Here is a 13,565-nt window from a genome sequence, read left to right on the forward strand (position 1 = left end):
GCACGAAAAATGGAGAAGACTAGATCTGGTCAAAGTACGGAAAATGGAGAAGACTAGTCAAGTCGTCCAGGTTCATCCGAACCTGATGGATGCACGAGGTAAAGATAAGGACGCTTGCAGGACTGTCCGGATGGTCCGCCGGAGGAGAATGCATGTCCATCTTTGGTTTCTTCACGACCCAAGCTAAGTCTGGCTCGACCGTGGGTCTTAGAATGTCGAGTTGGTCGGGGAAGACGGGCTGTGGTTCGGTCGTCTGGACGTGGTTCCAAACGAAGCTCCAATCGGGAAGCACGCATGACGGCTCGGTTAGTGTGTCCAGTACGGTCGGATGAACAAACTTCGGTCAAATTGTTTAGAACGTCCTGATCTCCATGCTGGTTGGCTCCAATGGACTGATCCACGAACCGGGGCACAACATTTACAATGCATATTTCACTCATGTTATGTCCAATGCAGCTGATGTTCCAATTCCAGAAGAAGTTGCAAAGAGAATCTGTTTGCCGCCTGATGTCCGCCAACCACCGGGAAGACCCGAAAAATCAAGACATAAATCTATTTTGGAGAAATTTGCAGACAAGAAGCGGCCAAGGAAGGAACACACATGTAGAATTTGTAACCATGTGGGACAGAATTCTACAACATGTCCTCTTAAGTGATGAGTATTCTATTTAGTTTGTTGGTATACTCTTTTGGTGTTTCATTACTATTTAGTTCATTTCTTATTAAGTTTTTTTCAAAATATATCAGAACTATTTAACCATCTTATGTCTCATGGAGGAATGAACAAGAAATATAAACAAAACAAAAAAGTTCACCATAATACTAACGTGAGTTTAAAGAGAATATTTACATAAATACTTGAATCTTATAGGGAACAAAACAAAAAAAGTTTACCAATGCAAATTTAAATCCACATGCGTAAAACCAAACTATTATACATCCATCATTCATAAGCAAAACCAAACAAGTTATACATCCACTAAAGCCAAAAACCATAAAGTTATACATCCGTCTAAAGCCAAAAAAACATCAAGTTACATCTCTAAAGCTAGAAACCATCAAGTTATTCGGCTGTCTTAGTCACCTCCTCATAAATATCTCCCACCAACTTCAAGCGCAATTGTGTTATAATCTGATCATTCAAGCCATCAAAGTTACGTCCAAGAGCTAGACATTCAATGTACATCAAAGAGTACACACCGCAATCTCCCGGGTTCTCATTTTAGGGGATCTTCTTGTGCCTAATATAAGCGAACAGCTTTCCACTTTTCGTTCTCATTTTAGCAGGCACCATCTTGTTAAGCAATGCTGGTATCATTCTCATGAAAGGCCGGCATGCCTCTTTCATCTCCTTATCACTCACATGTGTGCAAATACTATCATAGACGTGAATTTTCCCCTTATGCAGCTCGATGCGTAGAGCAACCCAATGATCTCCGTTAACATGGTGGCAGAGGAAAAGATCGTCGACGTCTGCAATCCACTTATTACCTGTGACAAAATCAGCTGGGTGTTCTCCATTAAAAGCCTTGATGTACATTTCTGACAACTCAGTGTTCTGGTCCCAGCTCTTGTAGTCGTTCACCCATGAGTTCACAAACCAGTGAGACAGAAATGCAATTCGAGAAGAGGAATACGGAGACTGTTCTTGCCTGGACCATCTGTGAAACATAAGCATTGCTGCTGCAATGTGCTAAGACAAGAAACAATTCACAGTCAGCAACCAGCCGTAGAGATTAAAAATCAGAAATTAAACTTACTGAGTCATTTAACCACCCGTAGTCTTTTGTTGGCCAATCATCCCTAGGTATCAATAACTTCAAGAAAAATCCAGCACTTTCATCTCCAACACCAGCCTCCTTTGCTTCCCTACAAACAAGATTAGACTATCGAAATAAGAAGCAAGGATGTACAAGAGGAAACTTACAAATCAGAGTTGATGAAGTCCAAAACTTTCTGCAGTTTCTCTGCCTCCACCTTAGCTAATGGGTCATAAGGTTCCTTGGAGACTTTCTCACCACTTATAATACGCTTCACTGTTGAATTTCCAACAAACGGCCAATCTTGAGTCTTTGTCAATTGAGGCTTGCGTCTGCGTGTAGGCTTCTTCAAATTTGAAGCAAGTGCTTCCAACACCGCTCTACAGTTTACACTCTTCTCCCACTGTAGATGATTTTCCAAATCTTTTGACGATATGGATTCATCATTTAGCTGTGGGATCTCGAAGGCCTTCTCTTGCTTAACTCTTCTTAGTGGAATTCCAACTTTCTTCTCAGTCTTTATCACCACTTCAGTCGTAAGATTCTGTGTGCTATCCATCGTCTTCTTATCTTTTTTCTCCTTCTTCACAACACAATCAACTGGCAGTCCATCTTGTGAATTGATCTTCTTCTGAACAATCCATGACTGAGTAATAGACGGTGAGAATTAGTATACAATTTGTTTTAAAAAAAAATTACAAGAACAAATGATAAAGAATTGTACCAAGTCATTGCTACAAGCACCATCTTCCTCATCCTCATACGCTTTGGAGGTGGGGACATCAGGAGCAATGTTCACATCAGCGTTGTTTTTACTATCATTTATTTGTGCCTCCAATTTCGCAATCTGATTCTGTAAGTCAGACTCATATGCTCGCACTCTTGCTTCCACCTTAGAGTCAATAGTAGCCTCTAATGCTTTAGTACCCTTGTCAGCTACACTATCATCGATGCCTTCCATTTTGGCAGTGAGGATTTTAACCAACTCAGCTAACCCACTTATGGCAACGTTGTGATCTGCAGCCTTCATATGCATAGGCAAAACAAAACCATGTCATTAACAAAATAAATAAAAAAGATATTTTTCTATTACTAACTACAAGAACATTTTGTACATACCATATCAGATGCTTCACTTCCATCAGCAGGTTCTTTGTCTTTTCTTCGCATAGTAGAGGGCCTCTGGTTTGACAACAGATGCGGCAACACCATATTTTCTCTTCTCGCATTTGGTAGTTGGCATCGCATCCCAAAACTTCTCATTTAGCTGACCATTAAAGATGTCTTTTATCATGTTTCCAGATCAGTATAGATTTTATCATTGTCCCACTTCGGATATATATCCTCTACTGGCTTCATAATCATATGCCTCACACGAACCTGCAAAGTAATATACAAGATTAGTAAGATACAAAATTTAAATGGAAGATATACTACTTGTGTTTATACCTTTGGATATTTTCTCTTTTCTTGGGCACTAAAATCTGAGAAGTTTATACGCGTACGAGATCCCCTCCATGACAGAAGAGGAACATCAGCTCCATCAATCCGATTCCCATATATTTCTCCTAAACCAGAGACACACTCATAAATCCATATTAACAGCGCATGAACACAGCCGTGAAGTGTGTAACTCTTCTTTGCTTCATATGTGAGTACTTTAATGGAATCGACAAGGCTGCTAAATCCAATACGGCCCCATGGATATCGCTGGAAAGCTGCAGTGTCCATCACCCTTTTAGCACAATGCAAAGGAATTCTGCTGTTGCTTGAAATGCCAAATATGCCAATGGATAGCAGACACAACAAACCAATCATCACTCGCTTCTCTCGAGGCCAGTTTCTGCAAATCGGGAATATGGCTTGCAACTCTAGCAATGTAGGTCCATCTGATGTCGGAACGTTCATCTCCAGCCAAAACTCTTGATGGTCAACATCCCAAACGTCATGCTTGTCGAAAGGATCACAATTCAGACCTGTAATCTCTCCAAACTCATACAAAGAGAAACGCAATGGCATAGAATCATCTATCAAAGACCAAATCTCATGACTGCTCTCGATTGCCAATTGATTTGCAAGGTAATGGTGAACAACTTTCGCAGACCAAATATAAGGAAGCTCTTTCAGCTTCACAATTACTCCAATAGCTGATTCCCTCAACTCAGACCAAACATCTTCCCCAAGTTCTTCTCTCGCGGTTTGAATGTTGGAGAGATAACAACTATGGTTCATGCTCCTATTCTGAACTGGGGTTTTCCCAACCTCATACAAACGATGAGGATACTTTCTCATCCCCGAAGAAAAAACCGTACCTGAAAAATAAAGCACTTAACAAGTTAGTTTCTTCTCTAGAAACAATCTCCTATCAACAGACTGTCATAACCAAACTTTAATAACAGAAAAAAAGTCTTGAATTTCTAAGTGAAAGAATGTTGAAATTGGGATTTAGGGTTTTCGAAATCAAACATCTCAATCAAAAAATATGTTAAAAAAGTGTAATAACTAATGGGAATTGAATTGATTTAGCACTTACAGTTGAAATTGGGATTCATCTCCTACACAAATCAAAGACGATTGCGACTTGAGGAGGAGGTGTCGACGGCGGCTGTGAAGGAGGAGTTGTCGACGGCGGCTGTGACAGAGGACTTGACGACGATGGCTGTGACAGAGGACTTAGACGACGGAGAAGTAGAAGTCGTCGTGAGAGGACCCGATAAAAGGTTTGTTTCTATTTCTTTTTTTTTGTCGATTTTTTTCTGGGAAGTTTAACATATATTTTCTATTTTTTTTTATTTATTTAGTGGCAATTTTGTAGTTAATGAAATTAGTAATGGGCTTTTAGTACTTTTGCTTATCCCTCATTTCAGTCTAGTAATTTAAATTTAATATGAGTTATTGTAGTAATTTTAAGATGAATGTGAGTTAGTCTGGGTAATTTCTCTTTTTTAAATAAACAATGTCATTGTTTTGGTGGCACTTGAATTTACAAGAGTGGGCCTGCAAACATATGTTTGTTTAAATATCCCTGATTAAGCAATTTATTAAGATGCAACGTCATATTGGAAATGAAATTAATTTCTCTTTCTTATTCTGGTACGTTAATACATTTTTGTTTTAGCTAATCAAAATCTTTATTGAACAGCTATATCGAGAAGCAAATTAATGATAATAAGTTTGAAAAGGGGTCAACTGAACCAGTTTCGTCATTCGTTCTCTCCGACCTTAAAAATATATTACACGTTTTGCCACATAATGAACACAGAAATTTAATTGTATCATCATTGTTGATTATAGAAATCCATATATATGGAATTGTTTCGTGAGGCAAAGCAGCCAAGGTTACAGTTGTAAACGGGTTCAAGAGACAGATCAAGGTCGTTCCTCCTCATTGCCATTGAATCTTCTTCTTGATACAGGCCACTGCATTCACGTTCATATACACATGCATGATATAACTTATTAACTACTTAATTAAGTGCACCGAAAATTATATGTTCGGTCCTCAAATTGGTAAAAGTCCAAATTGAAATACCAAAGAGTGTTCAGTAAGCTGCCTAACTTATTTTCAAAAACAACAAGAAAATGGAACTGATGATCCCAACAGTTTCGTAGGCTTTCCACAGCCATTCCAAAATCTAAATCTGTTAGTTCATCGACCATTGCATTAACCTACGTTAATGTATGAATAATCTTAGTGGAGTGTAGTCATAGTTCACAATTTAGACATCTAACCATCACCTATACACCTAGTTTCACTGGAACTATAGCACTTTACTAGCTTGTATACAAGATATGTATGTCTACTATATAAATACTTGGAAGTAAGAGCAAATTAGTAAAATTTAATTACCCCATATTGAGAAAAGGAGATGGCTGATGAGAGAGCATGTATGGATGCTGGATTTGATGCTGCTGCGGGGGAGGAGGAGGAGGCATATTGTGGCCATGGTTTTGCTGGTCCCATTGCTCTTGTTGTGCCCGAAGAACCTTTTCCCTTTCCTTGATCTGACAAGTTCCAATTTCACACACCAATTTGTTATCAACTTATTCCATACCATATTATAATCTACATCGTTTTTCAAAGCGTCGACTTCATAAATACTTAGATATGTGGCATCCAATGTAATTGCATTTAGATCTACGGTTACTACTAATTCCTTTCATAAACTATTGTACATGTGTTAAATACATATCTTCACACACTGTTTTTACTTGCTTCCAAATTTTAGCCCAATATTTTTAATTAGGAGTAGTGTCTATATTCACATACTTAATATACAGATGAACAGATCTAGTCGAGGTAGATGAGACGACGTTTTGAAGTTCAAATATTTTCAATCCGAGAGACAACTCTAAAACTACACGGACAAAGACAATCTACGTACCGGCTGATGATGATTATATAAAAAATGCAAATATCTTCTATCTACGTTTTAATTAAGATGACCAGAACCTAAGCGGGGATGTGAAGATCTAATCTCGTAGATAGTTATAGACTTATAGCTTGGCTTGAAATGCGGAGTAGAACAGTGGAAGCAAGCAGTAATGCGATGGAAAACATCTTCACATAATATAATTATAAAAAACAAGTGTCACCTCTTTGGAAAGCATGCTGTTTTGCTCCTGTATGGCCTTCTCCTGTCATTTACAAACGGCAAGATTGTTAGCTCTCATATATCTCCACTTCTTACACGATGTTACTTCATGTAGACATCGTTTAATAGGGTTCTTACGTACCTTTCTTTGGAGCTCATTGATGGAGTCGTACATAAGTTGGTTCTGCAAAGACACATCACATGATCTTAATTATACACAAATTCTTTTAAACTTCATACATTTGAATCGACTATATATTTTTAATATCCAACCATGCAGTACGACATGCATACAAATTTACATACATATGTATTTGAATAAGTAAATAATAAGATCGTATATATATGTTTAATATATGTTAAAGAAATAGGAGGATTCATACCTTTCTAGAGCGGATGTGCTTAAGAGCTGTGTCAAGCTGCTGCTCCAGATTCTGGAGCTCCTTAGAGCCTATTTAGCTCATTGCTTGCAAGTCTTCCCCAAGATAGTGTCTGCATTTCAATAGCGTCCAGGCATCATGTTCTCGTTAAGTAAATGTATCCATGTGCATTTTAACATTAATGCTACCCGGTTTCCTATTTCATTTGTCCATATATATATATATGCATGATCAATGTAAGTGTGTACCTCTGGTTTCTCTCCAAAAGGTCAATCTTAGCCTTAAGCCTGTTATACTCCATCGACCAGTTCGTCTGTATGTCAAAAGTTTAACAATAGAGATATACTTCAGCAAAAATTGAAATACGTAGTTACATAATGTATGTAAGGTAATGGAGTTATATTGATTTACATTGGCGTCGGACTCAGGTGCAATAAGCTGTCTCTCTGTGTAAGAGTACCTCTCATAGCGTTCAAGTATCTTCTCCATACTGTTCAACTCACAGAATTAGGGCTAGCTTCATGTCTTAAACCATTTATTGTCGTATATGTTATATGTATATATGCATATTTGTCTATGTAAATAAGCAAATCATCATGTAATAGCCAAACTTAGGATACTCTGGGGTTGTCATGACATTTTAGGTAATTCTAGTTAGGTCTTAATGATGGTTTCTATGCCTTAAACCCAATATTTGCTAAATCATGTAGTTCTGTACAGATCTCTATAATTCTTCTTTTAACAAAACAGCGAATCAATAACTCTATACATCTAGCTTAGGGTTCCGAGTGCGGTTTATTTAAAATGGTTACTAATATGTACAGGAAATCTTGTTATAAATGACACATACACATTATAATAAAATACTGTAATCTGGTCAAATCACTAATCTACCGATGTTATTTGGAATATAATGAAAGAAGAACAGCTGGAGCTAAGTCTGACCATTGGTAAGAAGCCGAACATAGGATTAAGTTTATTGATTTCGTGGATCCCCAGAGGTCCAAGACCCCCTACTCAGATTTGACATCCTTATTTCCAGCGTTTCAATTGGTAAAAAATCTAATAAACCAGAAGCAGCTGTACGTTTGAAATTGAAATTAATCCTTTTATATTACCAGCTTTTTTCTTCCCATCACATATTTTAGCTTATCCACTTTAATAATAGTCCATTTGCGAGATCATTGAAAGAAAACCAACATTACATTTAATAATTGAGCTCATGTTCCTTGCTACGAGCCGATTTAAATTAAACATTTTCTTTCTTACTTTGGCATTAATTCAAAATTAGATATTGCGTAATTTTGAAAGACACAGCCAGGAGACTTTCTTAAGCAATGTTCAAAGGTGCATTGGCTCGACGTGGGTGATGGAAACAACAAATTTTTCCATAGCTCAGCCAAGATTCGAGAAACCCGGAATGCTATTCATGAAATACAGAGAGATGACAGTACTTTGGCGAAGACAGATGGAGAAATTAAAGAGGAAGCTGAAAATTTCTTTGCAGATTTCATGACAAAGCAACCGTCTGATTATGAGGGAGTCTCAGTGGAGAGGTTGAAGAATCTACTGGAGTTTGAATGCAGTGAAGCAGATTGTTTGAAGCTGGAGAGAGAAGTAACCCGAGAAGAGATTAAGGATGTTATTTTTCATATGCAGGGAAGCAAGTCCCCAGGGCCAGATGGTTATACATCAGAATTTTTCAAGGAAGCGTGGGAAATAATTGGAGAGGATGTTATAGTAGCCATACAATCCTTTTTCGTTAAAGGTTTCTTACCTAAGGGAGTGAATTCAACAATCCTGGCCCTTATTCCAAAGAAGGAGGAAGCTAAGATGATGAAAGATTATCGGCCCATCTCCTGCTGTAACGTTCTCTACAAAGCTATATCAAAGATCATTGCGAACAGGCTAAAAGGCATCTTGCCCAAATGCATCGCTTTAAATCAGTCTGCATTTATAAAAGAGAGACTGCTTATGGAGAATGTCTTATTGGCAACAGAGCTAGTCAAGGATTATCATAAGGAGGATGTATCTCTAAGATGTGCTATGCAAATAGACATATCTAAGGCTTTCGACTCAGTTCAATGGCCATTTCTTTGAAATGCTTTAAAAGCACTGGGTCTACCGGAGAAGTTTATAAGTTGGATCTCTCTATGCATCACATCAGCTTCTTTTTCTGTACAAGTCAATGGGGAGTTGGCGGGTTATTTTCAGAGTAAGAGAGGATTAAGACAGGGATGCTCACTTTCTCCATACTTATTTGTCATTTGTATGAATGTGCTATCCAAGATGATTGATGAAGCTGCTAAGGGAGGTCGAATCTGCTATCATCCGAACTGCAAAAACATTGATCTCACACATCTTTGCTTTGCTGACGACTTAATGGTGTTTGCAGATGGTACTCGGAAATCTATAGAAGGGATTCTTAGAGTATTCGATGAGTTTGACAGAATGAGTGGGTTGAAGATAAGTATGGAGAAATCAACATTGTTTATGGCTGGTGATTCGCAGAAAAGAGAAGACATTCTTCGAGGATTTCAGTTTGCTACTGGATCACTTCCGGTTCGCTATTTGGGTCTCCCGTTGCTGACAAAAAACATGACTGTACTTGATTTTCTGCCTTTGATAGAGAAGATCAGGAAGAGAGTGAGCTCGTGGACAGGAAGGTTTCTTTCATACGCAGGGAGGTTACAGCTAATCAACTCCGTCATTATGAGTTTAACTAATTTTTGGATGGCAGCCTTCAGATTACCAAGTGGATGCATTAAAGAAATTGAGAAAATATGTTCAGGATTTCTTTGGTCTGGTCCAGAGGTTAATGGGAGGAAAATAAAAATCGCATGGAGGGATGTTTGTCGAAAAAAGCAAGAGGGAGGACTGGGCATAAGGCCATTAAAGGAGGTGAACTTAGTATGCTGTCTAAAGTTGATTTGGAGAATCTTATCTACTCGTTCATTATGGGTGAACTGGATACAAACATATCTTATAAGGAAAGGTTCTATTTGGATGATAAGGGAGAATACGCAGAGTGGTTCTTGGATGTGGAAGAAAATTTTGAAGTGTCGAGAGATTGCAAAAACTTTATACAGTGTGGAGTTGAGAAATGGAAGGAAAACTTCCTTTTGGTACGAAGCTTGGTCTTTTTTGGGTCGGCTGCAGGAAGTTATGGGTGGTAGAGGGCATATTGATATGGGGATTCTAGTGAATGAGAACGTCGAAGCTTGCAGAAACCACAGGAGACGGAGTCATAGAGTTAATATTCTAAAAAGAGTGGAGCTGAAAATAGAAAGATATAAAGAAAATTGGGTTGATGAGGAGGATATATCTCTATGGAGAAATAGTAAAGGGAAATGCAAGAAAACCTTCTCCACCAGTGAAAATTGGCAGAACATAAGGGAGAAGCATTCTTTATGTTCTTGGTATTCTGCAGTGTGGTTTAAGCATGCTACCCCAAAGTATGCTTTTATAATATGGATGGTGATGCTGGGAAGGTTGTCTACGGGAGATCGTATGAAAAATTGGAATGCTAATGTAGATGCTTCTTGTGTTCTATGCAATAACCCTCTGGAGACGGCAGAGCATCTTTTCTTCCAGTGTTCTTACTCTAAGCAGATATGGGAAGTCTTAATGAGAAGAGTGTTGGGAAATCAGTTCACGGGGGAATGGAATAGTCTTGTTCAACTGGCTACACTGAACCAAAACTGGAGTAGAATCAAGCTCTTTACCCTGCAATATATGATGCAAGCTGTAGTGCATGCTATATGGATGGAAAGGAACCGAAGAAGACATGAAGAGATATCTGTGCCGAGTGAAGTGTTGATAAAAAGGCTAGATAAGAACATGAGGAATCGCTTTACCATCTTGCAGAGAAAAGGATATAAGGAGTTGGGGGAGGGAATGATATTCTGGTTTGAAACAAGATAGTTTATTTTTTGTTACAAAGGTTTGGATAGGAGAAGTATAAAAACTCAAAAAGGAGCATAGATCACACATGATGTAACAAGGTTTTTTCTTTTGAATTCAATTTAACATTCAATTCAAAAAAAAAATGTATAATACTCCAATGTAACCTCCTTTCGAGTAGCATTAGAATAAGGTTTACCAAAACTTTTGCAATTATTTTTTGTCCCGTTGTTTTACAACATACATTGAATCCAGAATATGGCACATCCATACTAGTACAAATTAACAATTATATCGTAAAACTATTGCATTGTCTATAGCATTTACATTAAGATGTTTTTTGAAGGGGGGGGAGGAGAATAGTGGAAAAATAAATTAAATATCATTTAACAGAAAAAAAAGTTTAGTTACTCGACTTGGGCCAGACCCTTAATGTCCGTTCAATTACTTACCAGCTACTTAATTTAGTTGAGTCTAAGAATACAACAGAAATCCATATACAGTCTTGAATCCCATATGCAGTTTTTAAATAAAGGGCCCTATAAAGCCCACATTAAAATGGACTTATACATTAAGCTTTTATTTAAATAAAGGGCCTTATAAAGCCCTCATTTAGCTTTTAGTTTTTGATTTTGTAAAAACATTTCATTTGTCAATCAAGCTTTCTAACAAATAGATTCCCAAAAATTTAGAAAAACTAGTTTTTGAAAAATTCAACTAATTTATGAAGAAAAACCAAAAACCAACTTTTGTTAACTTTTATATACAAAAACGAATTTTGTTTTTTTTTAAGAAACTACTACATTTTATTTAATCTCTATTATTAAAAGAGAAGTACTAATATAAATTGTCCCTTGGTTTTTAAAGTTATTTACATTTGAATGCCACTGAAGTAATAAATTTACCTATATTTTAGTATTCTTGTCTTTTATAGTTTAATTAATGCATTTTCTAAAATAAAGTATAACAAATTATGTTTATTTATTTTAAAAATAGTTCCTATAATCTGGGTAAACAATAAATTATACTTAATCAATGTCAAAAATGTAACAAGATTTTATTATTACGGGGTGGTTATTTTTTATTTTAGTATATTAACTACGTCTAAAAAACATAAAAGTGTTATAAAAATACATAATATAAACCACAAAATTTTAAATAATATATTGAATTATTTAATCGTATAAATCAAATATAAAAATAGATAACCATTTTATTTTACATTAAAATTTTGATCCATAAAAAATATATTTGCACGAACACACGAGTTATATTTTAAAAATAGGGTTGTAAAAGTTGACGGATCAAAAAATAAAATAAAATAATTCATTATAAATTCTAAAATGATTGTGTTTAGAAATATATTAAATAATTATTTAATATATATATATATATATAAATTTAAAAAACATATATTACCATTTATATAAGATAAATATTTCTTTTTTCAAACCATAAATGAATACCCGCGCGGGTGCGCGGATCAAGCTCTAGTTAATAATTAAAAAATAATATCTTCGTAAAGATAAATTATCATACATTTTTTGGTATTTTAGATATCATTTAAATAATAATGTGAAATCATTTATTTGTGATTAATATCTCTAAAATAAATTTCTATATTTTATAAATGATATTGATTAATTTTTAAATTAGTTATTAATTTCTATAAATAAAATAATTAAAATTTCTATATTTTATAAATGTTATTGTGTTTTATTTTAAATAATAATCACAATATTTTGATAAATTTTAATTGTAAATCTAAATATTTATTGCTATTTTTTATATTATTTTAAAGTAATGTATTAATTAATTTTTGAAAAATAAAAAAAAATACAGTAAAACCAAAAACTAAAAACCAAAAACTAAAAAACAAAATCAAAATCTAGAAACCAAAAACCAAAAACCAAAAGCTGAAAACTAAAAACCAAAATCTAAAATCCAAAAATCAAAATCTAAAGACCAAAAACTAAAACTAGAAACTATTGAAACAATCATTGCCAAAAACTAGCAATAGTGGTCTGAGACACTTAATGGCCAGTATGGCCAAGTGTTGTTATTTATATACTTAATCCTAAGGAATAATACACAAACAAATAATCGTCGATCGAGAAGGATATCAAATATTGTTACATTTCACCCAGTGCTGAAGTAACTATATACTAATATCTACTATGGATAACACTAAATAAATCAAGATTTAATTAATCTTTTAATTTTAAAACTTCGACACTTTATTCCCAAACTAGATCTCTGTTAAGATTTTGCTTGTTTTGTTGATTAAGGTTTACTAGACCCTGGCGCGCGGGTATAAATTTTCGGTTTATGGTTATTTCTTAAACTAAATGATGTATTTGTAATATTTGATGTATTATATTTACCAAGTAAATAATTTTTTTGGCATCTTAAACCATCTATTTATGATGAATATTCGATATCATATACAAAATTGAACAAATAAACGTAATTAGAGAATTGTAGACGATATAGAAAAACAATGGTTATTAATGTAAAATATGAAGAAATATTATATCATGACTTAGTATGGCATAAAAGATTATAAATTAGTTATACATGTTTAAAGAAAATAAAATGATTTTTTAACTTCTATGAAAAATTTAACATATAAAAAAGGGTGATGAATTAGTCATCAAATTGTAAATAATTTCATATTTTTGTTAATAATAAATTATTTATCGTCTTTGTTTTTCGTCAAGATAATTATTAAATGTCCATAACATCTCTATTATTAAAAGAGAAGTACCCATTAAAAAATACTCCAAATTTTTCAAACTTATTTACACTTTCATGCCACTGAGAATTAAATTAAACTACATATTTTAATGTTTGTTTTTTTCAGTTAAATTAATGAGTTTACTTTAATCAAATTTAAACTTAATGTCATTAAATAAACCTACCTATTT

The 13,565-nt window shown here is 34.9% G+C and overlaps 1 protein-coding gene and 1 pseudogene across 1 annotated transcript; both read right to left on the minus strand.

Moving 5' to 3' along the window:
• Positions 1 to 1,222: 1,222 nt before the first annotated feature.
• LOC106323596 lies at positions 1,223 to 2,972 on the minus strand. The gene is made up of 5 exons (XM_013761693.1): positions 2,880 to 2,972; positions 2,485 to 2,784; positions 1,928 to 2,406; positions 1,761 to 1,869; positions 1,223 to 1,693 (listed from the first exon to the last, which is right to left on the minus strand). Exons 1-5 carry the CDS (start codon positions 2,970 to 2,972, stop codon positions 1,223 to 1,225), a joined length of 1,452 nt encoding a protein of 483 aa, XP_013617147.1.
• A 2,000-nt stretch (positions 2,973 to 4,972) lies between these two features.
• On the minus strand, positions 4,973 to 10,909 carry LOC106323597 (annotated as a pseudogene).
• Positions 10,910 to 13,565: the final 2,656 nt, after the last annotated feature.

This window comes from Brassica oleracea, chromosome C2, assembly GCF_000695525.1.
Source record: "Brassica oleracea var. oleracea cultivar TO1000 chromosome C2, BOL, whole genome shotgun sequence".
Lineage (NCBI taxonomy): Eukaryota > Viridiplantae > Streptophyta > Magnoliopsida > Brassicales > Brassicaceae > Brassica > Brassica oleracea.

Excerpts from the sequence above, each read along its gene's own strand:
- LOC106323596 (XM_013761693.1), bottom strand. The coding sequence starts at position 2,972 with ATGGTGTTGCCGCATCTGTTGTCAAACCAGAGGCCCTCTACTATGCGA. Across the intron at positions 2,785-2,879 it reads GAAGTGAAGCATCTGATATG|GCTGCAGATCACAACGTTGC; the intron begins GTATGTACAAAA and ends ATGCATATGAAG. Across the intron at positions 1,694-1,760 it reads ACGGGTGGTTAAATGACTCA|CACATTGCAGCAGCAATGCT; the intron begins GTAAGTTTAATT and ends TTCTTGTCTTAG.